This window comes from Drosophila erecta, unplaced genomic scaffold, assembly GCF_003286155.1.
Source record: "Drosophila erecta strain 14021-0224.00,06,07 unplaced genomic scaffold, DereRS2 tig00000055-arrow-pilon, whole genome shotgun sequence".
NCBI lineage: Eukaryota > Metazoa > Arthropoda > Insecta > Diptera > Drosophilidae > Drosophila > Drosophila erecta.
In genome coordinates, this window is record NW_020825200.1 from 13319059 (window position 1) to 13344523 (window position 25465).

Genomic DNA, 25465 nt, shown 5'->3' on the forward strand with positions numbered 1-25465 from the left:
AATCGAGAAAAAATGTTGTAAACTGCTGAAATTATGATGCTCATTCGTGGCCATCAAAATGCACTAAAATGCGAATTACATACTTACAGCCACATGCATGTATGTGGGACTGTCCGTCCCAATTGTTTATATATTTCCCCATGGGCGGAGTTTATGGCCCGGCCCAAAGGGGGCAGCAAACTTATTGCGGTGCAGAAATTTTTATGTTTTAATTCAATTAAGCTCCCTGGCGGTTCCAGGAGGAAGGATCCCAGACGAGAAGTTCAGCGGTGGGGATGCCTTTTGTGGGCGAAGCATTTAATGCGCACAAATTTTCGACATTTCTTTTCCGCCCTTTCCCGCGCAGCATATTTGCATAATTTTGCAATAATTGACAAGCGGAAAATGTTGATGCGGAAACGGAAATTAAAATGGAATTTTCAACTAAGCTTTTTTCATTCACGAGACAGAGTTTCGCCACCCGGTGACGTTTTGTAAGGAATAATTATGTGCATGTAATTAAGTTGTAGCAAGAAAAGCGGACTTGCAGGTGAAAAAAGTTGCCATTTGATATTTTCATAGAGCGTAAATAATTTAAAAAGTAGTACCTTATTCTAAAATTAAATGTAAGATTAATCAATTAGTAAGAAATATACATAGTACGCTGGTATATTAGCCAGCTCAAACACTTTCCACAGCCCAGCCAGTTCAATACTTCACCACTTTTCCCGGCCGCAAAATACAATTAACCGTCATAAAAGCTAATGCCATTGGTTGAGCCAACCACTGCGACAAATGAGCGAAGTCATTATAATCATCCTCCCCGGTACGAGTCCCAATCCCTGTGGATGGACGCCCACTCCGCTGACCACGATCCACTTCCACCCCGTTGACAGGAGCTGGGAGCCCGGGCACGTTTCGATTACGTTGGCAACACTTCCGGCCCGCGAGCGCCGCAATTTCCGCAGCTGCAGCAGCAGCAGCAGCAGCAGCAAAAAAAGGGGCAGCCCCCCGAAGATGATGTGGCAGGAGGAGCGGTGGCAGGAGGAGATGTTGCAATAGGCAAAATGCCAGCAGCCAAAGGGGGATTTCGACAGGAGTCAGGGGAGTTGCTCATTTCTGGCATTCGCTTGAAGGGTTCATTTGTGTGTTGTGCGAGCAATATCTCTTGTGCTCCATTTCGATGCCCTTCATAAGCAGCATGCTTATTTTAGGAACCAGTATGTGCCCGATTTAATTGGGGATTCACAACTTTAAAATGATTAATTTAACTGGCCGCGTGCTGTAATCGAAGAGCTGCCCATTGACATAATTATCTAAATAAATAGTTATTTATTTATGTTTGTGGAAAGTAATAAGCCTGGCGATCTTAAAAGAATCCTAACTTTTGGTCGTAATTTAATAATTAATAAATTGATCAAGCAAACGAATATTGAAGGGTGTTCGAGAGTTGCGTTTTCCAGCTTGAGACTTTTTATAAATATTGTTTCGCTGCTGTTTTGTTTTTTATTTTTGCAGCCATTCGATGACCGCTTCTGGCTGCCTTTGTGAACTTCATTCAATTACCGCTGCCAGTGGCTATTCCTATTCTAATGCTTTCCATCCTATTTTCCCTGCCCCAAGTTTCCTTGGCCCCCGACGATGTGCTCAAGTGCTTCACTGGCAAGTTGCCCTGAAGATGAGAAACGCCTGGGAAAATGGGGAAAGGGGAGCAGAACAAAGCTGCAAGTGCAATGAGGAGGGGGAGGGCGGGTGGGGTATGCCACCCAGTCCATAAACATATTTTTCCTAATTTTTCCTATTCCTTCTATAATATTTTTTTATGTATCAACATTTTACTTAAGTTCTTGGCAAGAGCCACCACTTGGAGATTGTTGAAATGAAACTACAAAGAAGTTGTAGTCTCAAGTGGAACATGGAAATGACTTAATGAAAAACCACTTGACCAATATCAATCAGCAAAATGTGCACTCTGCGTTGGATTTTCCCTCTTTTTGTTGCCCATCTGGCGTCGGCTGGCTAATTGACAACATAATCAAGAACTAAAACGTCAGCTAAATGCAGCAAAGCATCTTTTGTAAATGCAGTTCGGACAGGTTAAAGACAAGAGTACCGAAATAGCTGACAACTTAAGTTCATTTGGCTGCTGCTACACGAATAGTTCCAATATCCAATTTGAAAATAAATAATTTGTTTGCTATCTCATTATTTGCCAGGTCTGGCAAACTGGTTCTGTGACGCACGTGCTCCGTAGACAATAAACGTTTTTGTTTTCTCGCATATTGCTGGAGGTGGAGCGTTCAGACATTCATAAGATACATTTTGACGTCGTATCTTATGTCATTTTATAGCTCATGCCCTGCTGCACATTTAATCTCGTAGATTCCCCACACACCCCCGACCATCCGGAGCTTCGAGGTGTTTCTGCATATTTGCGGCTGTGAGATGTCACGTCAAAGGTAATTTTGATTGCCAGTCAGTCAGCCAGTCAGCCAGTCAGCATCTTTCCAACAAGTTGCTCAAATCTTCTACCCGACACTCGTAAAAAACTTCAACGTGTCCCTGCTTCTTTGAGCTGATTTTTTGTTTTTCTCTTTTTTTATACTTTTTGACATGCCTCAAAATGCGCTTTGCATAGTAATCAGTTGGGTGTCTTTAGTACATTTTTGAATGGCCTTATGTGATTACTTTACGGCAAAATTACAGTGAGGGTGTGTCTATAATAGTGCTGATTTTATGTAATACTATCAATCAGTATTTTTGGTAATTATTCCATCACAGTTTAGGTTTAGGACTTAGGATCTTTTGGCACATGAAATACAATGCCCATCAAACGTGCGCACACAGCTTACGATCAAAGAGATAAATTTAATTGAAAATTCAAACTTTAGCTTATGACTAGATCCCGAGCACATTGACCACTAAGGCAAATGGGAATTTGTTTAATCCTCTTCATGGCATCTTCTTCGCCATCTGCACATATTACCAATTTGTAGCAGCCCGGGCTTATAAGGCATTCCTGGCACATTCTAGACTTCCAGACCTAATTAGCTTAAAATTCCTGGAGCGGAATTCATCTTCCATTTGCGTAGGCTGCAGGCTGAAGAACCCCAGTGCTGCAGCTGGAGGATAACAGTCCACCAGATGCTAGTGCATTGTATTTGCGTGTATGTAGACGTATTAAGATGCTTTCGTGCCCGATTTTGCTCAGATAAATAGGCAATAAATGCGAATTTGTCGGAAAGTTTGCATATCGGCAGCATTTTCCAGCAATCTAAAGTTTGGTGCTCGATTGTTGCGAGCTCGCTTTGTTTCGGGCTACATGTAAATATATGCAGATACGCCTCACAGCTACGAACGAAACACAGATACGAATGTATCTGTTTGAGTTGCCCCCTTGCCACATCCGAATCAATTGATTACGTATTCCGCATTGTTGTGTATTTGTCGCGACAGAACTTCATTTCGTTCTTATGGGACGCTCAGTCGATCAAGCGACCCATTGAACCCCTCGAGCCCCGCCGCACCCCTTAGACCCCTTAACCCCTAGGTGCCCCACCCCAGTCAATCGCTATTGAACTGTAACGCATTCACCATTTGTTGCACTCGTGTATTGTCTATGCAAAATTGTGGCTGCTGCTCATTCTGCGGTGTACGTTGAACTCGCTCGTTGTTCAACTTTTCGGTCACTTGTCGCCCGGCATTCGATGTTTGATTTGCCGAATGGCTTTGGGCTTTGGGGCTACCAAGGGGTTAAGGGACATGTGTGTGCCAATTGTCCCGGCCAATTGTCAAATGGCTAAGAGTTCGCCGGGCATTAGCTGCTCATAAAGTGGGAAGAAAAAAAATTACAAATCAAACTCAGATTCCCCATGCACATTACAATCTTTTTTATGTTGAATACTACTTATCCTATGTTTCTTTGACAGTACCATTATTAAATGGCCCATATTCTGTGTATTCCTGTTTCACATTCATATTCCAATTTGCATTCAACTCTGTGAAAGCTTTTGAAGCATCAAGAACCTTAGCGTTTGGGGAATTGCAATTTGTGCCTGCTGACAGGGGCTCCTTTGCTACTTCTTCATCTGCCTAGTAACCCCCTCTTCCCAGGAAAACCCCACCATGCCCATGTTAACCCATCAATTGTGCTCCGTCTAACTCGGCGCATGACTTGCATATTTATGCGATGTGTTTGCGAAATGAATTGTTGACTTCGACTTTGCGTCCGACTTTGACTGTGACCGAAAGCAGCCAAAGTCAAAGCGTTGATAAATAAGCAGCCAAAGGGGAATTTACTGGCAGACACGGAAGAAATAAAGAACAGCCGATGGTGAAAAAAAACTATAAATAAATAAAGTGCATCTATTTCGAAAGCAATTCGATGCAGGCGAGTGTGTAGCGGGAAATAATAATTGTACGGCGAGATCAAGTGACTTTTGGGGGCGGAGCCCAGAAAAGGGGGCGTGTGTGTCAAAATGGCTGTCAGTCAAAAGTGAAGTGTAACAGCTGTATGGATGGGGAGTGTTACGTAAGGTTGATGGTTTCAGAACTTGTGGCAAGGCATTATAAATGAATTTTCTCCCCTTCCTTTCTCCAGCTCCAACTCTCTCCGCCTCTGCCTCTTTCTCTTTTAACGTGTGCAAATGCGTTAACATAAATGTAACACGTTTCGCTGTGGTAACACAACTGCAACAGCAACTATCCACATGTCACGTAGCTTTTGCATGCCAACGACAGGGCCCAGAACCCCAAAGACCCCAAAAATCATGTGACCCAAGGCATCCCAAGGAACTGTCACATCTCAGAGAGCAGACAGGAAACCAGTGGCAAGAGGAAGAGCCGAGGAAGGAGCGGAATCAGAAGGCTAAGTCACTTTCTTGCCAGGCCCTACAAAATATTCTAAATTATGTTACATTTCACTCTAGCAGAGGTTAAAAATACGAATCTAAAACCACTTCGAATTGATTAAAGTCAGTCTCTGTTGCTAGTTGATTAAATTTTTAGCACAGCTGTGCTAATCAACGAGGCACGAATGTGGTACTCAAGTTACTTCATACATAAACGAACTTGAATTTGTTGTGATGAAACGTTAAAAAAAAACATCACGTATTTTGAATACTGCCTGGTTAAGGTCAAAATGAGTTACAGAAATGAGTGAATTCAAATATTTAGTCAGAACTTATTCCTTACCACAAACAACATAAAGTTACTTTACAAAACCGAATAAAACCCAGTCAAACCGTGAAGATCCATTTATCCAGGATTTTCCCCACCGAAGCGTTTTTTATCCGCTTTTGCTGGGGAGTTCAAAAGTCCCATGACAAAGCTAAAATTTAATTAGCCGCCTAGCAAGTGGCGTTTGCAAATGAAATTACCCAAACACATTTACACACAGGCACACACACACACATAAAGGAAACGAAATGCAAGCTCAACATGTGCATATACCCCCCTCCCCACAACACACACACACACACATACATATTGGTTTAACATTTAGCCACTTGGCGCGAAAAGGAAATAAAATACACGACAATCCAACAAAGAGCCGGAAAATAAAAACACGAAAGTTTCATCGAAACATGGAACCCTCGCTGCCCCGCTTCCCTCGTCATGTTTTCTCCGGAAAATTGCTCTGCTGGCGCCCCCTAGCGGGCAGTCCGCCCACCCGCTCTTGGCTTTGTAATCCTCGCGAGCTTCACAATAAACACGAAAATATAATTTGCAACGTTTTTGCAGGCGACGCGCTTCCGCTGCCAAAGCGTAGAAATGCAATGAGTTTTAGACAATAGTAGCCACAGTGAATGATCATTAAGAGCAACGTGTTGAGTGCAAAGTTGTAATTAATTATAAATTGTTAACAAAAAACAAAATGCTTTAATACAGTTGTTCTGTATAGGTTTTATACAATAGAAGCCACAGTGAATGATCATTAGGAACAACGTTTTGAGTGAAAATCTGCAATTAATTATAATTTATGAAGAAAAAGCTTTGTAATACAGTTCTATATATGTGCATACCTAAAACCCTTAACGATTTCATTTATTATTTATAGTTTTTAACTGTCTTGTTAAAGCGAAAAGATGTTATCAATATCTACCTCCTTATAAATCAAACTGGTGTAATGTGTACTTATTTACGGTTAAAGAAAATCAATTCTACATGTGTATTTCTGGGAACTAAATATATGTTAATTATATGACTTTTTGTAATGAGTTCTCAAGCGGATAAAGTAGGTTATTTTTATATATATCACCCCGTATCAGTGCAGTTAAATGTGTTTTTGGCGTATCCGCCTTACGGAGGCCCCACTGTGCTCGGACCGACTGGGCTTAGCTGGACGGTGGTCCGTGCGAGTAACACTAATTACCTGGAACTAAATATGGCGCCGGATTCGGCGGCGGGAGCCAATACGTTGCCGTTATCGCCGGATACAACTGATGGCCATTTGTGGCCATGTTTGTGGACATGGAGGACGGCTGGAGTGGGTGGTTGGGATGGCTTTGGTGGTGCATCGACGGTGGTGGCGAGTGCTGCTGATGATGTGGCGGCGATGAGCTCGCGGAGGAGCTGCCCGAGCTTAGTTTGTTGTAGCGGACTATCAGATTATTGTTGTTGTTGTTGTTGCCGACGACGGGCGGAGGAGATGCTGCATGGACTTTGCCCGATAGGGGGCGCTGCTCGCTGACTCCGCCATTTCCATTTCCATTTCCGTTTCCGTTTCCATTGATATTGGAGCCAATGCTGTTGTTGTTTAAGGAATTGCCGCATTCCATGATATTTGGGTTTTTCATGTTATTTATTGGCCGCTAGATGGCGCACCAGCACATACAAAAAATTGGTTGGTCGAAGGGCTTAAATATTTTTGTCTAACTGAAACTTTGCTTTGCTTTTTTATGGGCCTCCTGGGCTAAATTAAAAACGAAAGGCAATATTTTATTTGCAATTTTATTAGCAAGGGTCGCCATTAAAATGCCACAATTATTCACTTGTGCATAATTTGAATTTTATTTGCGCACACACACACGCACACACGCGACCGTTTCACTATTTTTCAGCACGGCGTTTTATGGTCTACCATTTTTGTATAACTAATTAATTTGCCATATTGTCCGGCGAGTGCAGTTGGCCTTTTGCAATAACACCGTATTTTTTATTGTCGTTCTGTGTTATTTACTTTCAATTTGTTGCACATCCCCCATCAACGCACCGAGTGCTAATGGGTCGGACATGATCCGCCCGTACGGGTTGGCCATTCAGATGGACCATATTTGCTTTAATTGTTACGATTATTATGGCGATCGCATAGCGCAGTTGTTTGATTTTGCATTTTTATGTACGTTAAGGAGCCCCGCCAGCGTTATTAAAATCATTGAAAAATCCAAAGCAAATAAACAAAAATTTTAATCCATCCAGCTTTCGCTTGAACAATTTTTATTGCCGTTCATATGACTTTTTGAGGGGTATCACTTGGATAATAGCAATATTATGTCATTGGGCTTTGTAAAATATTCACCAAACGTTTATAATTCAATTTAAATGTTGAAACTAAGCTATTGAAAACTATTTTTGCATGTAGCTTACTTGTCTTAAACCTTTTCTCCCACAACTGTCGCAACTTAGCACCAACCACTCCCATTTGCCGGGCTTTCTACATAGCTGTGTATATAACACCTGTGCGAAGCCCTAATCAGCCTGAACAGAGTTTTAAAGAGACGAATGTCTATGTTTATACAATAAATGAGAAGGCAGCCCAGGGTAAATAGGTAACTTCAGACCCAGGCGGGGAGTTTTGAGATGGAAAACTAAACAAGCCGACAACTGTTCGACACCTAAGCATATACGAACGATATGATTGTGAAATTTCAAGCTTATTTATCCAGCTACAACAGCGGCATTTGCTTGACACTGAAGCTTGGCTTGTTTCCTTGGGAAGTTCCCTAAAAAGTGAATAATATATCAGATGGCGTTTGAAACTATTTGTATTATACTATACTTGGCATTTTGTCAATTCATTTGTACATCAATATCTGGCAAAGTACTTGAATCATATAGAAAAATGTACTGTTTCCCAATAATTGCACATTTTTGGGGAAAAAGTTCCTAAAATTCCGTACAGTAGTTTCCAAGTCGTTGAGCATTTCACATCTATTCGAAAAGCAATTGGTCTGAATTGATTTTGCGGCTTCAGCTGTATTCCAAATTCTATGAAATTTTACATTTTTCTTGAAGTACTCGTATTTTCAAATTTTTAGCCTCCCTCCGAACTTTTCCCCCGCTTTCCACCTGACTCGACTGTCTATTTTCAATTTCTTCTGACCCAGCTGAAATTGACGTTTGCCAGTCTATTGACAGACTGCCTAAAGAAGATGATGATGACGATGATTGCGATGATTACGATGCTGGGACTGATGTCGAAGCTGATGGCTTCTTGTTTGTACATGGCCAACATATAGACATAAATATGCGTAAATAGACAAGTTTGCCCGCCTGTCGGCCGCAGCTCTCTTCTTGGAATGTAACTCAGAAGAAAGTGCAAATATTGACGAGAGTTTCCATTTTGCAGGTGGCCCAAAGTGGAACAGTTTTCTGTTGATGGTTGCGACATATGCGAAACCAATTGATTCGTCGCCCGAATGGCTATTACTATACATACGAGTATGTACATATATACACGTGTTCCATGGGGACATTTTCGTAATCACTTTGTTAACGCTTCGCTGCGTTCCAGACGATTTTCAAATGTGGAGTAATTTTTCTAAGTGAGCTAATTGGCTGTGTACCTTTGTAGCATTTTCTAACCTAGTTTTTGGTTAACTTTGTATTATTATCTTGCTGTCTCGTGCGCCTCAAAGTGCAATTTACCTGGCAACAAACTCGCTGGCAATTATCGCATAAACTTCACATTTACACTCTGAACTTTGCTTCTGCCGCAGCACCTCATGCGTTTTGTTGTTTGCTGTTGTTTTATTATGGCTTTTGTTATTATTGCTGTTAAATGAAAATTTTCAGAGCGGAAAGTTACGCTTTTCCATTATAAGCGGGCCGTTCGAGTCTAATGTGAGGTCTCCATTCCGAAGAATATCGAAAGTGAGTTTGAATAATGTGAGACGGAAGAGGTTTCAGCATAATTCGTCATAATAGCCTAATTATGTAATTCGAAATAGGGTAATACTCAGATCAACCTTACTCTACTCAGTAACTGAATATTCAGAAACCAAGGAAAGTTCACACAATGTTAGGAAGTCGAGAATCAAACAAAATTGAGCTCCCGCTTTTGTTGACTTGTGTGGATTTTAAAATGCGTTCAAGTTTGTACGAAAACGTATTTGGCTTTTGAGGTTTTGACGAGCCGTTGACGTTTTGTATTTAATACGGCCTGCACTCAGGTTTTCTTTGCGGCCGCGTTTGCCTCGTGTGAGGCTCCTCGAAAATGAAAGCCAAATGAAAATTTGACAAGTGACAATTTCCGTTTGTTGACTTCGTCTTTTGAGTGATTATTTTTTGAGGGACAGTTTTACCCAGTCCCAGATGATTCATTTTCGTTACGTGAAGGAAAAATCGGATTACAATTAGTGGAATTTAGTACTAGAGACCTATACGCACTGGCTGCGTTTTTTTTGTTTTTTCACTCATTAGTGCACACTGGAGTAAGGGTATTTCAATCACCTAATGGGAAGCTGAGTTCGGATGACCTTGTAGGTGAGAGCGTGTCGTGGCCAGCTGACGAAGGGTGCTGAAGGGGCAGAGCTCATCGACAGCCTTCATTGGAGGCTATTTATGGCTCGACACACCCAGCTCCAAGCTCACACACTCGAGTCAACCGACCGGAACGCCAATTGGATCGGAAATCGCCTTTTCGCCTGTTATATTTGCCAGCTTACAACGTCTGCCTGACCCATCCCTCCGCCCAAATGCTCGAAATGCCCATTGACTGTTCTGTATTCAGTGTGAATTCAATTATTTCCTATGCGATTACTGAGGCTATTTTCACAGGTAAATATACAGATAGTTTGGCACTAAGTTCACGATGTGGGATGACTGCAAGAACGCAGTTTTTGCCACTTTTCAAGAAATAAATTGTAAAAAAGGTTTAAAGCCTTAAATGCAAATGCTGGCAGTCTAACACATTTTTACAATGAGCCTCGCTTTTATCCAGTGCCCACTGTACTTTCGACTAAGTCAAGCCAAGTTCTTATCGTCCACTAATTATGCAAATGCTATGTGCATTTTAAGTCCCATTTACACACTCAAAAATGCGCTTGACTTGCGTATTCGAATCGAATTTTCTCAGCTTTTCGTCGAGTATCTCGATCCGAAAGATACCTGGTAATTGATCGCACGTCTTGAACTTAAACTTTGACACGCGCGTGCGCGGCAATTGTAATTTCCGTTTGGCTCACAAGTCGCTATATTTCCCCGATTACGGCGACACGTCTCCGAGCTGAGAGTATCTGTTAGATACTCGTTGAGAATTTCAGCGATTTGTTTCTGCTATTTTTTCGGCGCTGTATTTTTTTCGCAGTCGATCCGAAAACGCGACTGATGTCTGGGCGATTGAGTGACAAACTGCTGGCGTCGCTTATTTTTCGCTGCCGTTTTTTCGCTTCGTTCTGCGGTTTATTTTACTTGATTTTTGTAGTTGTAGTTGTATCTGGTATGTACTTTAGCCATTGTGTACTCAGTTCACGATGAGCCGCATGGCGACGTCAAAGCAAAAGCAATAGCAATAGCAATAGCAACAGCTACAGAAGCAAACAGTTCGAATACAAACAAATATTATCATTATTGCCGCTGCCTTTCGGGTTTTGTGTCAAAATGGCAATAAGAAAAGCGTGCTGGGGGAAATGTGCTCGGAAAATGCGAAAATTATGAAGATTAAATGAGTTTTACAGTGCACTACGGTGGAACGAAGGTTCCAAGGAAAATGGCCTTCAGTGTTCAACAGGTTCTTAAAGGTATCACACTAAATTCCGCTTATGAGCCTTGCCCATATTCACCTTACAATTACACCTTTACAACACTTATATATAGGGATCTTTTAATTTCCTTTATTCGTGCCAAGTCTACGAACTGTATCTGTTGTTTCAGTCATATTGCTTATATATTTCCATAATTACTCATGTTCCTGTCTCGGAAATTCTACCTGAGCGAGGCACCAACTTTATGTTTGTTTTCGTTTCGCATTTCAGCAGTCAGATACAGTGCGTCCCATTCGCGTCAGTTGTTTAATTAAACAGTTAACAGCTTTGGGCTAAAAGCTTTGGTAGCCAGATCATAATTCCGCAGAACGTTATACACAATTCTGTCAGCTGACTCGTGAAGAGTAATATTTTGTGTAAATGCATGTTGAAGAACCACCTTTCTTATCGCGAATGGAATAGAAAATTTCAATAATATCAAAGGGGAGCATACAACCAAGCCATATGCCACCAGCAAATGTTGAAAAAAGGGGCGTTGGGACAGAGGAATTATAAAACCATACGCCCCCAAATTACAGACAGCGATGCGGATACAGATACAGCTACTGCTGCAGATACAATACGAAAGCACTTGAAAACAACAGACGCACAGACCATTTTCGATAATTGAAAATAATAATTAAAATTCCCTGAATTGAAGGGGAGGAAGGAGGAGCAGAAGGATCGGAGCTGACGTCCACAATTGGAGTGAAAGAATCCCATAAAGGCGGCAACAACTGCAGGGCATACATAATAAAATTTGTATCTGCTAGTGTATGCAAAACATGTCTCAGTATTCCCTCATTCTTTTGGGTCATAGAGCCCGTTAGCCGTATTTGTCCATCACAAGTCATCATGGAATTGGTTGTCATTCACTTTGCGCCTCTGTTTTGTTCTCGGTGCCCCTCCTCCCCAGGCCCACATTTCCATAGAATTTATTACCCCTTTAGACCCTTGGGCGTGCGTGATTTCTTCAATTAATTGTTGTCTCCAAGCACTTTGAACACTGCACAATGTAGTTCTTTACAGAACTTTTTCCCATCATTGTCCACACCTAATTGGAGGTCCGAGAAGAACTAGTCGGTCCATTGTGTTCGTTGCAACAAAGGTCCATGAAAATATGCATAATTCTAACTCAAACAATGACAATTGTCAAGGTATTGCAATTCATTCTGCAAAGAGTTTTGTGCAATACGCATTGCTCAAGAATCTTGGTAAATATTTGAACGAGAAACTTATTAATTATGATGGATGCATGTGCATGTAACAAAAGAAATTTGAATTTATCTGAACATGATCAACTTACTATAGTACTTGCCAACTTATTGATTCTAATTCAAATGTAATGTCGCGTCTAAGCATTTGGCTACGAGTATATATTTCAGTAGTATTGACCTAACGATTTTCATTATTCACCAAATGGATACAACATTTCAGTCAGGTATCTAATTTGTTTAATTCTTGCGAAGAAAAATTATTAATTGTTCGAGTTTTGATTTGACTTAATAGATTGACTTAAGGCGATCAATGCAGAAATAAACTAGCTTTATATGAATCTTTAGGATACGTCGCCTAAGTATGCCCAGTATCCATAAGCCAGCTCCATGTGGAGAAATTTCCCCAGTCATTTGTCATCTCCACGGCTTTCCCATGCATCTTTCTTCGTGCGGCTTGCATTTTGGCTCACAAATCTAGCAATTATTCACATATTTCAATTACCGCTCGTCAAGCGTAAGAAATGCCTTGTGCCACACATGACAAACTGCAGCTGCGACTGCATTTGCGATTGCGATTGCGAATGCAACTGCAATTGCAACACAGAATGCAACGCACTTTCAACACGCAACCAACGAAATTTCTCCAATTTCAGTGGTATTTCCCACTCGATCGCAAATGACACGCAATCTTTGCCTAGAATTTGTAGTCCCGAGAAAGATATAGACACGAGATGTCCGAAGCAAAACAAACTGCAAACCAAAACACCAAACAGCTGACTTGACTTATATAAACGGAAGCCCGGAGAAAAACGCTAATTTCTTTGCGCAAAAAAACCATTATAATGAAAATGAATTTAAAACTGGTTGAGACCACAGCCGGTTCGCCAGCGAGAAGCGGAGAAACTATGAGGAGAATCTTGGGGAACTGGGAGAAGCCGGCGGAGAATGACTCAAACTGCAGCTGAGATTAAAATTTATTTAGCTGGCTTTTGTTTTTGCTCCTTTTGCACTTAATTATTCGTTTGGGAAGAGCTTTGCATATTGTTTTCGTTTTCGATTTCATCGCATTCTCTGTTGTCATTTCTTCTGCCGTGTTTACTTTTTGGCAATTGCCAAACGGTATGACAAATCCAATCGACTGGGCTGTGACCGCCTGTGCTGTTCTGGCATGAGAAATTAATGTTTTAATGGCATTTATTTCGGGCACCCTCTAGAAATCGAAATGGAAATATGTCCGTGGTATGCCTGCCCGATATTTGCGGTAGATTTAGCAAAGCTATTAACTTAATGTGGGCTAAATTTTGAATTATGGGGAAATTCTTCAAGTCGGCCAAAGAAAATAATAAAGATAATTGGATGGATAACTTAATTCCTTTCATACTTTTTTGTTGTTAAATAAATGCCATTATTTGGGTTAGATTTTAAGAAGAATTTTACCAGCTATATTCAGCTAAGAGCTTTTTTTTTAATCTAAAAGTTATTTTGCCACCGTTCTTATACTATAACAAAATAATGATAATCTTTAAATGTTTGTGAAATTGTGTAAGCTTTTTCCACAAGTAGATTGTATTACGTTATGTGGTTAATTCATTTCATTTATTTATTTTTAGCAAACTAACAGCTAGTTAGCACACCGCACAATTGTCAGTTTTCAAATCGATTTCTTAATTATTTATTCAATAATGATTAAGTTCGATCCACGCGTATAAACGTAGAGCGAGTCATATGGGTAAAAGATTTAATCAATTGGCTGTGCCAATAGTTTATCAATATCTTCGAGATACACAGGGCGAACGTTTCGTTTTTCAATTAAGGCTTTGCGGTCGGCGTATATTTAATTTAAAGAAATTCATTTGTAGTTGACCAACCACAACGTGCGGCGAAGATACAAAGATACGGCGATCGTGTCGCGAATAAATGACACACTACGGCACGTATCTTTTGGATAGTTGAGCGCGACTATCGACTAACGAATTACGAGTGACGAATAACGATTCCCGATCGACGATCACCGATCGACTGAAAAGCCCGCGGGCACGACACTTTGCCCCGCGATCAATTGCGCTGCACTTCGAGATACAGATACATTTGCCACTGGCAACGCCGCTCTTGCCGGCTCTCTCTTTTGCTCTCCCTCTATATATGTATATTTCGATCTCTTTCTGTTTCGTTATTCCCCTCTTTGTCTAAACAGCTGTTGCAGACACTTGTAGCTCGCTCACATAAAAGCCAATTAGCCACGCTTGTTGCCTTTGGATGTTTGTTTATTTATGTTTGCTGGGGAGTCAGCGGTTGACAGTTTTTGGTACTTATGAGTATGAGTAGCTCTCTCCCGTTCGTGCGCTTCACTCTGTCTCTCTCGTGGGGCCGTATTTCTGTCTCTTTCGCATCGATACCGGGTTGACTCGGCAGTTTTCCGCTCGGGATCGGATACTCGAATCGATTCCTCTACGTTTACGGTTTGATTTCATTATTACTGGGTTGGTTTAGTCAGTATTATGGGAGATGTAAAATATATATTTTCTATTTTTGAATCAAATTGACTTAACTCTTAGAATTTGAAAATATGTTTGCTATGAAGTCATTTGATCAGCTAACTGATGAGCTTAGTGGCTTTTCATTTGCAAGCCAGGTAGACAATATAAATAAGTTTGTGAATTTACAGCAGCTTAAGCCAGTATGACATTACATAAATCACTGCACTTTAGCTTAAATCTCTTTTGCACGTCTTCCCAAACGAGTCTCCCCCTGAACCGCCCCGTCCCGCCCCCTTTTACGCCTCATGTGAAGCCCAACCGAGATTTAACAGCAACAACAATGACAATCGTCTTTTTTAACACATTTAATACCAAGTCAAAGTTGTGTGCTCGCTTGACAAGATCGCTACGACCTAAAAGGTTTCGAGACGCGAGCAATTAACATCAGAGCTACAAAAAATACTGGGCGTATAGTTGTGTATCTTGCAGATGTATCTACATCTATGTATCTAGCTAAACGAGCGATCACGCCAAGCGGGGAGCTCGAAAATCAATTGAAGAGCAGTGCGGAGCGGTCAAGTCAGTGAACATAGAAAAGCGCTTTGTTTTCGCTGCCAGGCCCGCAGAACTCTTAATAATTGAATCGAAAAGTGTGCTAATGCGACCGGCAGTTGAGCTTCTCAGTATCTCGCAGATATCGGGTCACACACATCTGTGGGCTGAAACTGCAAACATGAAAATGCATTCTCAGATCTGAAGATACCGCCACAGAAACATTCGCTTAAGTGCTGAAGTATCTGACGAATGCTAAAGTGGCAGTGAAGATTAATAGCCAAGTAATGAATACATGTTTGGTGACTTATATATAATATTCAAATATGCTGGGTTTAATTTAATGCCTTATATTTCTTATTTCGTAGACATTTTTCAACGAAAAGCACCCTATCTATATATTCGGTCCTGTCATCAAATCAGAGCGCTGATTTGAAAATTGATTCGTCGTTGTCGTTCTCTGACAATTTGCCAAGCATGGAGCCCATTAATTCGAAAGCCAAAAGGCATAGCAATAAAATTGTGTTCATAAATAAAAATCTGCCTAGGAGTTTCTACTTGCATTTGCTCGCATATCATTAATTTGCGATGATTTTGCATGCGGATAGTTGGCCAAAATGTGCGACAGAGATGGTGACAATCGTTGGCCAAAAGATGCCGGCAAAACCAGCAACAAAACAAGGCATCCTGAGCAACTCGATAACTAAGCCAAGCCAAAAGGGCAGGCTAAAAAGGCGGACAGCTACACAGACGACGGCAAACGGCAGCTAAAAGTATTTAGAATTTCTGGCATTTTGTCAAGTGTCGCCAAAACATTTCGCACAACACGCACGGTTCTAAAGAGAGTGAGTGAGAGATGCACAGAGTGAAAGAGAAGGCAGGCAATGGAATGAGAGAGAGGGGCGAAATTTGTGTGTAGTAAGGCGAATCTTGCACTTGTTGCATTTCGGGAAATTTGTGTGGCATTTGAAAATGTTGGCATTTTTTTTGCGAATACACTGAGCGGAGAGGATAACGTTAATTTGGAAGAAAGCATTTTAAATATAGTTGACGAATTTTGTATGTTTGGCCTAAGAACCTTAAGTACCCATCAAAAATCATACTTATATATCATACATCATACTTATGATTATAGATCATACTTATATGATAAGAAATTATACTTAAAAAATTTACTTTTATAAAAAAATATCAAAATAAAATGTTAACTTGTAAAGCAAGAACTGTTTCCACATTTTGCTACAGATTTTTAATTCAAATAGTATATTAAATTTTTGTAAGTGCATGTAATTATCTGAGTACTAAGTGTGTTTTTTTAAATTGAGCAAACTGTTTGTACTCTTATGCTAGGTTTAGCAATTAATTTCCGACAACCCGTTTTAAAATAAAGTGAATTTTTAAATTTAGCTAATCGAATCGTTAAGTTCATTGTGCAATCATGTTTTAAGAATTCGCACACTCTGCTATTTATCTTAATTTTAGTGAAGCCATGTGCTAATAATTCGTTTATTAATCGACGAAACCAAAAGCAAAAACACAACAAGCGAACTGAGAGCGAGATTCTCGCTCAGCTGGGTGCCAATTTTTCGTTAATTTACCATAAAATTTCCGTGTTACGTATTTTTAATTTTTTGATTTATTTTTGTCACGCGTACACACTTGACGCAATCGGACGCAATCGAGGAGAAACAAAAGCAGCGGCAAGAATACGCTCAAATGGCTTTTGGATCAGTCGGATATCTATCGTGAGCTGCGGTGGATACGGGGAAAAGTACTCACTGCGAGGTGGTTAGCCCTTCATCCACTTGAACACAATCGCTGGCGAAGGAAACCAATTACCTAAGAAGGGGAATACGGGGAAACACAAAAGGAACAGCAATCGATGGACATCGAGGTGAATGCGAACGATGCCCTAAACATTTCCGTTGCATTCGAGCAATGCGAGAGACAACAACAAATTCCGAAGTCACATGCACGCACTGCTACACTAACACACGCGGAAACACACCAAAGCGGAAACGGAAACGGAAACGCAGCCCATAAGCGGAGAGCCAGAAGGAGACGCAAGAAGGACACGGCGAACAGTAGCCGTCGAATTTGTGGGAAGGGATTTTGTGATTTGAGCTGGGGCGTTCAAAAAGGTGGATAAGTTTTAGCAAATGAATAATGGTTTTGCTAATCCAAAAACTATATATACGTGAAAGAATTTTGAGTATTTTGTAAGCGCTACTTGAAGAGCGCAGAAACTTAAAACGTAACAAAAAATAATATTCTGCAAGCCGCACAAAATCCTCTGTGCAAGCTTGGGGCATTTTTTTTTCTAAAAGTAATATTTCATCGCTCTTGGGCCGGAGAATCAACTTTTGCTGGCATTTTTTTCAACGACAGACTTCCATGTTTTCCCTTCTTTTCAGCACTCACCCTAATCGATTTATTGGTCTCACACAATCCAACTAATACACGATTGTAGCCAGTTAGCCTTCTCCATTCCGCTTTTTTCCATCCACCCGTCCTGTCAGTTTGAGCATTATTCATTTTCATTGCCGCATTCTCTGTTCGAATTTCTTTTCCATGTGTTGTTTTGTGTAATCAAATACAGGCACCACCACCCCCCATCCTTGCTTGTGATTAAGCCCAAAAGGCTCATGCACACTGATAAAAAAAGCAGGAACTAGCAATCAACTGAGCGGAGACAGAGACAGGAGCGTGGGACAGAGACGGAGGAAGAACAAATATCCTCGGATTCGATGTCTAAAAAGGAACTTACCATTTCTGTTCTCACTATCCGCCGGCTTCATCTGAATGGGATGGTGCATCTGTCAAAGAGAAGGAAAAAAAAGAAGTTAAAAAAATTGGGTAATATTTTTGAGATGTGTGATTGGAATACACAAAAAGTGTTAACTTTAGTATAGATGAACTCTTTCAAAACCGTAGACGAAGAAAAAAGCTACGTAAATTTTCCTATAAACGGGAAAAACTATTTTTCTAAGTTTTTTTAAATATAAAATTGAAAAGTTCTGTGGGAGAACTTAAAATTTTGCGTTATTTGCTTAACCCAATCCCACAGATTCAACGAGCAACAGATCAGAACTCTTGTTAGACAAACAATGATTTCAATCGTTTGTTGAAGTGTTGTTCAATCTCATTAGATTTGAATTTGGCCAAATGCAAATGAAAATCGCTAATGAAACAGCACGGAATGAAAAAGGAGTGGGCGAAACTAAAAGGAACCGGAGAGCCCATTTCATTAACTTGGCCATTAGCACTTGAAAAATGCAATTCAATGCGAGAAGCTTTTAACAAATTTCCCATTTATTTTACATTCGTTGTGCGAACTGATAAGGTCCTGGGTCCTTGATACTGGGTTCAGTCAGCCGGTAGTGGCCATTACTTTGCTTTCAATTAACTTTTCATTCAAACGGTTCGAGCAGCGGAAATGATAATAATAATACTTACAACGATATTAGAAAATGAAGCTTCAATTGCAGGAAACTTTTCCCATTGGCAGGACGACAAAATAGGAGGGGGTATGTGGAAGTCCAACTCCGGACAAAGTGACTCAATGACTGAATGATGTTCAGACCAAATTGAAATGAAATGCTTACGGGTTGAGGCCTTCCCGCATCTCTATTCAAACCAAATAAAACCGAGTCGAACCGAACCGAACCGAAGGGGGGACCAAAGGGTTTTTGCACAAATTACGAGAAAATGTCACCGCCTCTGGTAGTTGGTCCTTGGTCTGGTCCAGCCACCGACTTGCCCCCTCGGAAGCCTCTTCTACTTATATTGTTGCGCCATTTTGCTGCTCTATTATTCAAAATTGACAGTTGAATGAGTAAAATGGCCGTCTGCCTCAATTCGAGTTGCTCTTTTCTGGCATTTCATTTAGCTGTCCGTCTAGCTAGTGTGGATGTTTGTGTTGGCTAAATCCTAAATGGAAAACCCTTTTCAATTTAATGGCATAGAGGCTATAATGCGATTTGCAGCAAGTTTGTTTTTAGACCTTCTCTTATTGTCAATTAGCTTTCCAAATATTGTGGTTAGTAGTTGGTTTTTGAAAAAACAAGAACAAATTGCTCGAATAAATTGTGGAAACACTGAAAACAGAGTTTCATTTGAACTGAACTACTCCATAACCTGAGTTCAACTACAACTCTAAATATTTAAATTATAAACTAAGAAATTGTATTGAAAAAGTCAAGAAATTTAAGATATCTACACGTCCAAGATGATTTTTTTCAAACTATTACCACACTTGAAAGAACTTGACTTTTCATTGCATACTTGCCGGCTGTTTATTTTAAAGTTCTGAATAAATGAAACGCCCTATTTTCTTGGCAAGGCAAGCAGCAACTGTATCTTTTCACACGTGCCAGAAAAAAGGAAGAATGTGGAAAAGGACAGCACTTGCCCTGGACACTTAACACTCACACATGTTTATTGAGGGAAAACGGGCAGTTGAAAACAAAATATTTATTGTGGCCGTTGACAAGCTGGCCCTTTCCTGCATGTGTGTGTGTATGTGGAATTGGGGACATTTTAACGTCTGTTTACCTATCGATTATTTCAGGTAAATTAAGTAGCTTCGGAGCTGATGGGGACCCCACGACCTTGTCGACATCGATGTCCCTTACGTTAAGGGCAGCCTGCCAAATGCATTAAAGGATCAGACATGCTCACACACTCACACCCAGTAGCATGCATACCCACACAAACACACATAGCTGGCCGACCAGGCACTTACTTATACAAACAAAGATCCACCTTGCCCACACACACACACACCTACACATGTGGTCATTATTTTGACAATTACACACGTGGCGCCATTTGGCCAGGTCCGTTCGCCCCACTCCTCCCAAATTCACTGCTTGAATGTGTGAGTTGGGGTCTTTGTTTTAGTGCTGCCGAACGTTCCTATATGGATTTTCCATTAACGATTTGAATATGTAAATGATGGAGCGAGTGCCAACTGTGGTTGTAAGATAAGCAAAAACTGGCTGAATGTGGTAGCACATCCCTTAAATAAATCTATAAATTAACATGATTCTAAACATGTAAGTTAATAGTACGTTGTTTTACATTTAAAGTCAGACAACCTTGACATCGGCATCGTTCGCCGATTTCAGCCATTGAACCACTGTGCAGGGTAACATCACTCGGTGGCTTTCCCGCTCCTCGTGCCCCCCGGTGATCCAATCCGCCCGGCAATCTTAGTGTGTTTGCTTGTGCGTGGAACGCTTCATTTAATACGTTAACAATGAGATTGTCCTCAATAATTGAATCCACTAATTGACTGATGATTACATTTTGTGTTGGCCATAGACCAATAGTCCACCAATGTCCCAGCGCACCCAATTTCGATACCCAACCCCGAAAACCATGCGTTGAAAGTATGTCATCGATCGATCGGGTAGCAAGCGGTTGACTTTCTCAAGCTGTATTATTCAAAAGGGCGCACAAACAGTAACTGTACTAGGTACAAGTGTGTGTATGTGAACTACGAAGAAAAGGCACACACACGCGCACACATACATACGCAAATACGAAAAGAAATGCACACATACATACATGGAGACAGAGAACAGGAAAACGGGCAGAACTCAAAGCTACATAGATGGCTTGGGGGTGTTCAATCAGTGTGTGTGTGTGTGTGTGTGAGTGGGTGTAGGGTGTAGGGTGTAGGCTGTTGGGAGGTACTTACCCCGTCCAAGGTCTTGATGTTGTGCAACGCGTCCTGGGCGCGCAGGGCGGCCTTTCTTGTATAGTAGGTGACAAAACAGCACCCTGCAAACGAAAATGAAACAATCGAATACAAATCGAATACATCTCAAACGAGTCGATAGACAGTGGCACAGAACATATGGATACAGAACGAACATTATATATAAACTGTACTATTAATTAATCGGATGCAGTTGGGATTATTTACTTGGGACCAATACAAAGTTAAGCTCTTATTTCGATAAATATTTGCTAATAGCCTTTAAAATGCATCTGGGGCAAGGCTTATCGGGTCTTAAAGCTAGATATATAGATCTATATTGGCATGCAGAATTTTGGACACGGGACGAGCGCTTCATGCAAGCCATGCGGAGCAAATGGGACGTGGACAAAAAATCATGGAGACTACGGACTGTGTGAGCATTCGATTAAAATATATTATTCCGTTTCTAAGTCTAGAAGTTTTTTTCGTTTAGGTTTGGTCAAAAGATTCCAAGGTCCGCCTGTATTATTATATATTTCAAGTGTTGCGAGTGTAATTAATAGTTTGCCTTTATAATTTGCTATGTATCTATCTAAACTGAAATTCATTTAAAATAAATAATGAAATGTGTGTAATATATGATAAAAAATAGTTTAGCACTAAACGAATATGCTTTCCCTTATATTTCTGTATTTGACAATATTTATTTATTTTAATTGGTTCACCAACGATAAGTTCATGGAACTTCGCATCCACATAACTATCCCCCGCTCCATTATAACGATTAAATTATAATCCTTCTCCGACTCGGAGCCACATAAACCAACATCCTGAAGGGGTGGTTATCATCGAGTTAGACGTGCTCGAACACCTTGCTCTCAGGATTAATCCACCCATACGCACACTTTTGGGCAGGATGAACACCAACCCCTCTAGACCATAAATATGCATAATGGAATTTACCTTTTCGCTTTCGAGGAAAGTTTGCAAGCAAATGCGCATATTATTCTAATACAGTCAAAAATTAACCAGAGCAACATGCTCATGTCCTGCATCCTGCCACTGTGTGGGTGTGTGGAAGTTTTTCCCGTTCATATACGCACAATTATGGCCAATTACCGTGGCCAAAACTTTGCCCAACACTGCATTCCTGCCGCAAACACCTGTGTTCTGGGTTGTGGGCTTTAATGTTGATGGGTTCGCCATCAGCATAATCATATTACTTGATGCTTATCCGCACTGCCCGGGGACCCAGAATTGATGGGCATTGTTAAACTTCATTGGACCCCCCGAGTAATACGCCCATTTGTATGCCCCGGGTGTGCCTAGGGCTTCCATCTTGTGAGACTCACCTCGGCTAATCGATGTGACCTTGTCCCGGAGCACATTCAGTGTGTGGACGGCTCCAAACTGCTCGAACATTTGGCGCAGCCTCGTCTCGTCCCAGGTCTTCGGTATTTGGCCCACGAACATTTTGATATTGTCCGCATCCGGCTGATCCTTGATCGAGTCCGGACTGGTTGATTCCATGAGTTCCATTTTGATCGAGCAGTCGCGCGTGGGGCTTTGGGTGCTGCAATGCAGAAACAAGTTTCAGGATTAATAATTTCATAGATGCGTTTACCAACTAAATATTTATTGGTGCTATATATTTGACCACTAATGCTACGCAATAAGAAACTATCAAATGCAAGTATTGCGCTCTTAAGCCTTAGATACTTATTAAATATTTTCTATGCACATAATATATTTGAATTTTAAGCCTTATTAGCAGGTGGTTCATTAGCAGTCTCCACGGCAGGTTTCGGAGCTTCATCTGCATTCTCCGCAGGCTTTGGAGGTTCATCAGTGGGTTCAACCGTGGGTTGCGGTGGTTCGTTGGACGTTTCGACTGCCTTCGGCTGACTTGCGTCCAGAATCGGATCCTGCGGTGGAGCTGCTGGCGGTTCTTCCACAACTTCTTTTAGGGCGGGAGCTTCCTGGGGAGAAGGACCCACTATTGAAGGCGGTGAACTTTTGGGCACCTCAGGATCCTCTTCGTTTTGCGAACTAGGAGGTGGAATGACACTAAAGGTGGGCGTCGAATAGCATAGGTCATTTCTGGCGCCCTCCTTGCCCGGAAAACTTGGCTGAGTGCCGCGGCGGCCCATGGAGTAGGCGGCACAGGAGTGGGCCGCACTGATGTGGTGCTCGGTGGACAGTTTGGGGAACCGAGCTATATGATAGGCCAAGCTGCCCATAAAAGCATCTCCTGCCCCCGAAGAATCGGCCAAGTGCGGCACATCGGAGGCGGGCACAAGGGTGCACGTATCCTTGCTCTTCTTGGACATGTAAGCCGCTCCTTGCTCGCCCAGGGTAATGATCACGCTTTTGGCTCCCTTTTCAATAAGGGAGTCGGCTGCTAGTCGGGCCTGATCCGGGGTTTTTACTTCCTCCATATCGGTTAGACTGGCGGCTGCCTCCTGGTTAACAACCAAAATACTGGGCAAAGCAATCATGCCTTTTGGAATGTCTCTCCGCATGGGCGACATGTGGAGCAGGGAAACCCCTTTGAACTGGCGCAACGCACACATGGTGGCATTCATGTTCGTTTCCAGTTGGCAGAGGAGCACCTTCGCGTCCTGAAAGGATTTCTTGGCGCGGTTCACATCCTTAGCCGTGAGTAGGTCATTCGCACCAGCCACGTTGATCTTGTACTGCTCTCCATCCTCGGAAACCGCGATTTCGCTCATGCCCGTGGGATTGTTCTCCACCTGCTGGACGTGCGTCACATCCACCTCCTGCTGCTGCAGATAGTTCAGGTAGCCATCGCCGGATTCGTCCTTGCCCAACTTTGCGACCAGGACGGTGGAGGCCCCCAGTTTGGCTGCTGCCACACATTGGTTGGCCCCCTTGCCACCGAAACAGGTCTCCATGTACGTTCCGGCGACCAGTTCACCGGGCTTCGGCAATTCCGGAACATAGCTGAGGTAATTACTTGGCAAATTAGGGATTTTCTTTTCCTACGCAGGACTTACGTTATGTAGTCGATGGTTGCCGTTCCGAAGACAACCACATCCAGCGACTTTCCCATTTAAAAGAGCTGCCTAGGCCGTAAATTCCGTACAAAACTTAACTGAGAATTTGGTTTGGGGGAAAAAGTCTACATTTCTGACTTATAACAATACAGATTACTTGACCTAAATCTGAGGTATAACTTGAATGCGCCGAAATATAAGTATGTTATTTTTAGGACAAGTAAATGAGTTATTAAATGAATTAATTTCCCATTGATGCTGAAGAAATGCCAGCTAGCCAACTGCTTATTCTCGATTTAAACATGTATTTCCATCGCCGGCAAGTAAAGTGATAGAAACTCTCAAATGGAAGATGGGAACTTTTCATTGAACTTTCATGGACAACATATTGTATTGCCGACCCCACAGAATACAGCTCCTCCGCTTCCTAACTTCATTTGCTAATGACCATAAAAACGAGAGGGGATAACAACAAGCTGAACCATTTGTTCTCCGTCCTTGTCTGATGCCGAGTTGGCTAACAGCATAAAATACAAATACTAATTGTTATTAGCAAACTAATCTAATCTAAAAAGTTGTAAACGTTGTTACTTTTGTTTTGTGGTTGACCAGTCTCTCACTGCGAGTTCCAGGATGGCGGCTCCGTTTTCAGGGGAGGATTCGGGAGAGCTGGTCCTTGAGTGACTGGGAACGCATTGAACGCTCCACTTTGAGGTCACTTTCAGTTGGTTTTTGTGTGCTGCCGAAAAAGTTTTCCCTCCTTCCCAGCCGGTGTTGTTTTTGCTCCTAATGGGGGTTTATTGGGTGCTCTTGATGGTGTACGAAATTGACTTTTGGTTGGCTGTCAATTTGGCCGGGTCTCTGGTCTCCGTTACGGAACCGATTTGCCGTAAGCAGAAGTTGTCAAGCAGTTTGCCCAATAAATTTCGGCGCTTAATTGGCTAAGCCAGTTAGTTGAAATCGCTGGGCGACAGCGGCATGTGTCTCACTGATATAACGTCTAAGTTTTATGTTTAAGAGTGTATAAATGTGAAAATTTGAAATGAAGAAATACTTTCATGGTTTCCACCTCATCAAATGGCACTTTTGGACATTTTCCAGTAGCAAAAACATCACAAACACCTCAGTTGCTCTCGTTCATGCTACTCTGCATATTTTTATATGTGTTTTATGTGCGGCAATGCCAGCATTGCATACTTTCAGGCTGCCGATTGAAATTGCCATATAAATCTGGGCAAAGTGAGTGACAAACTTCGCCCCTGCTTTGGTACATTATTAACTCAAGCTATCGCGCGGAGTCATCTGAAACGATGCCATTTAGGAAATTACTTCCCATTTACTTTTAAATTTCTTCATTTTCCAATTTCCTGCGTAAGTAATTCCAGCGCTTGCAGCCGCCATCCATCTACTCCACTCCCTTAGCCAGTTATGAACTGCCTCCGTACCCTGAATGAAAAACCTGCGACAGTCGGTGAAAAGCCGCGTGAAAGGCGACGCGGCAGCCGCGGGCCATCGAATGACAAAACGAAATTAATCTATTAGAGCCGGAACG

General features: G+C 41.7%; 2 protein-coding genes across 10 annotated transcripts in view; both read right to left on the minus strand.

The window, feature by feature from the left end:
- The window catches only part of LOC6541598 (CUGBP Elav-like family member 2), a 53159-nt gene that overhangs the window by 16916 nt on the left and 10778 nt on the right, over nt 1–25465 (minus strand). For 5 of the 9 annotated variants that reach the window (XM_026979726.1, XM_015159444.2, XM_026979725.1 and 2 more), the window contains exons 3-5: nt 22249–22469; nt 20894–20976; nt 17957–18005 (exon numbers count right to left, since the gene is read on the minus strand). In XM_026979726.1, the coding sequence (XP_026835527.1) occupies nt 17957–18005; nt 20894–20976; nt 22249–22469 (353 nt within the window). Of the gene's footprint in view, nt 1–6352; nt 6893–10308; nt 10582–17956; nt 18006–20893; nt 20977–22248; nt 22470–25465 lie in introns of those variants that run through there. The other 4 variants (XM_015159440.2, XM_026979727.1, XM_015159445.2 and 1 more) reach the window with 4 other exon arrangements.
- LOC26526429 (ribokinase) lies at nt 22644–24077 on the minus strand. The gene is made up of 2 exons (XM_015160019.2): nt 23914–24077; nt 22644–23860 (listed from the first exon to the last, which is right to left on the minus strand). The coding sequence occupies exons 1-2, from the start codon at nt 23967–23969 to the stop codon at nt 22654–22656; spliced, it is 1263 nt and encodes a 420-aa protein (XP_015015505.1). The 5' UTR covers nt 23970–24077; the 3' UTR covers nt 22644–22653.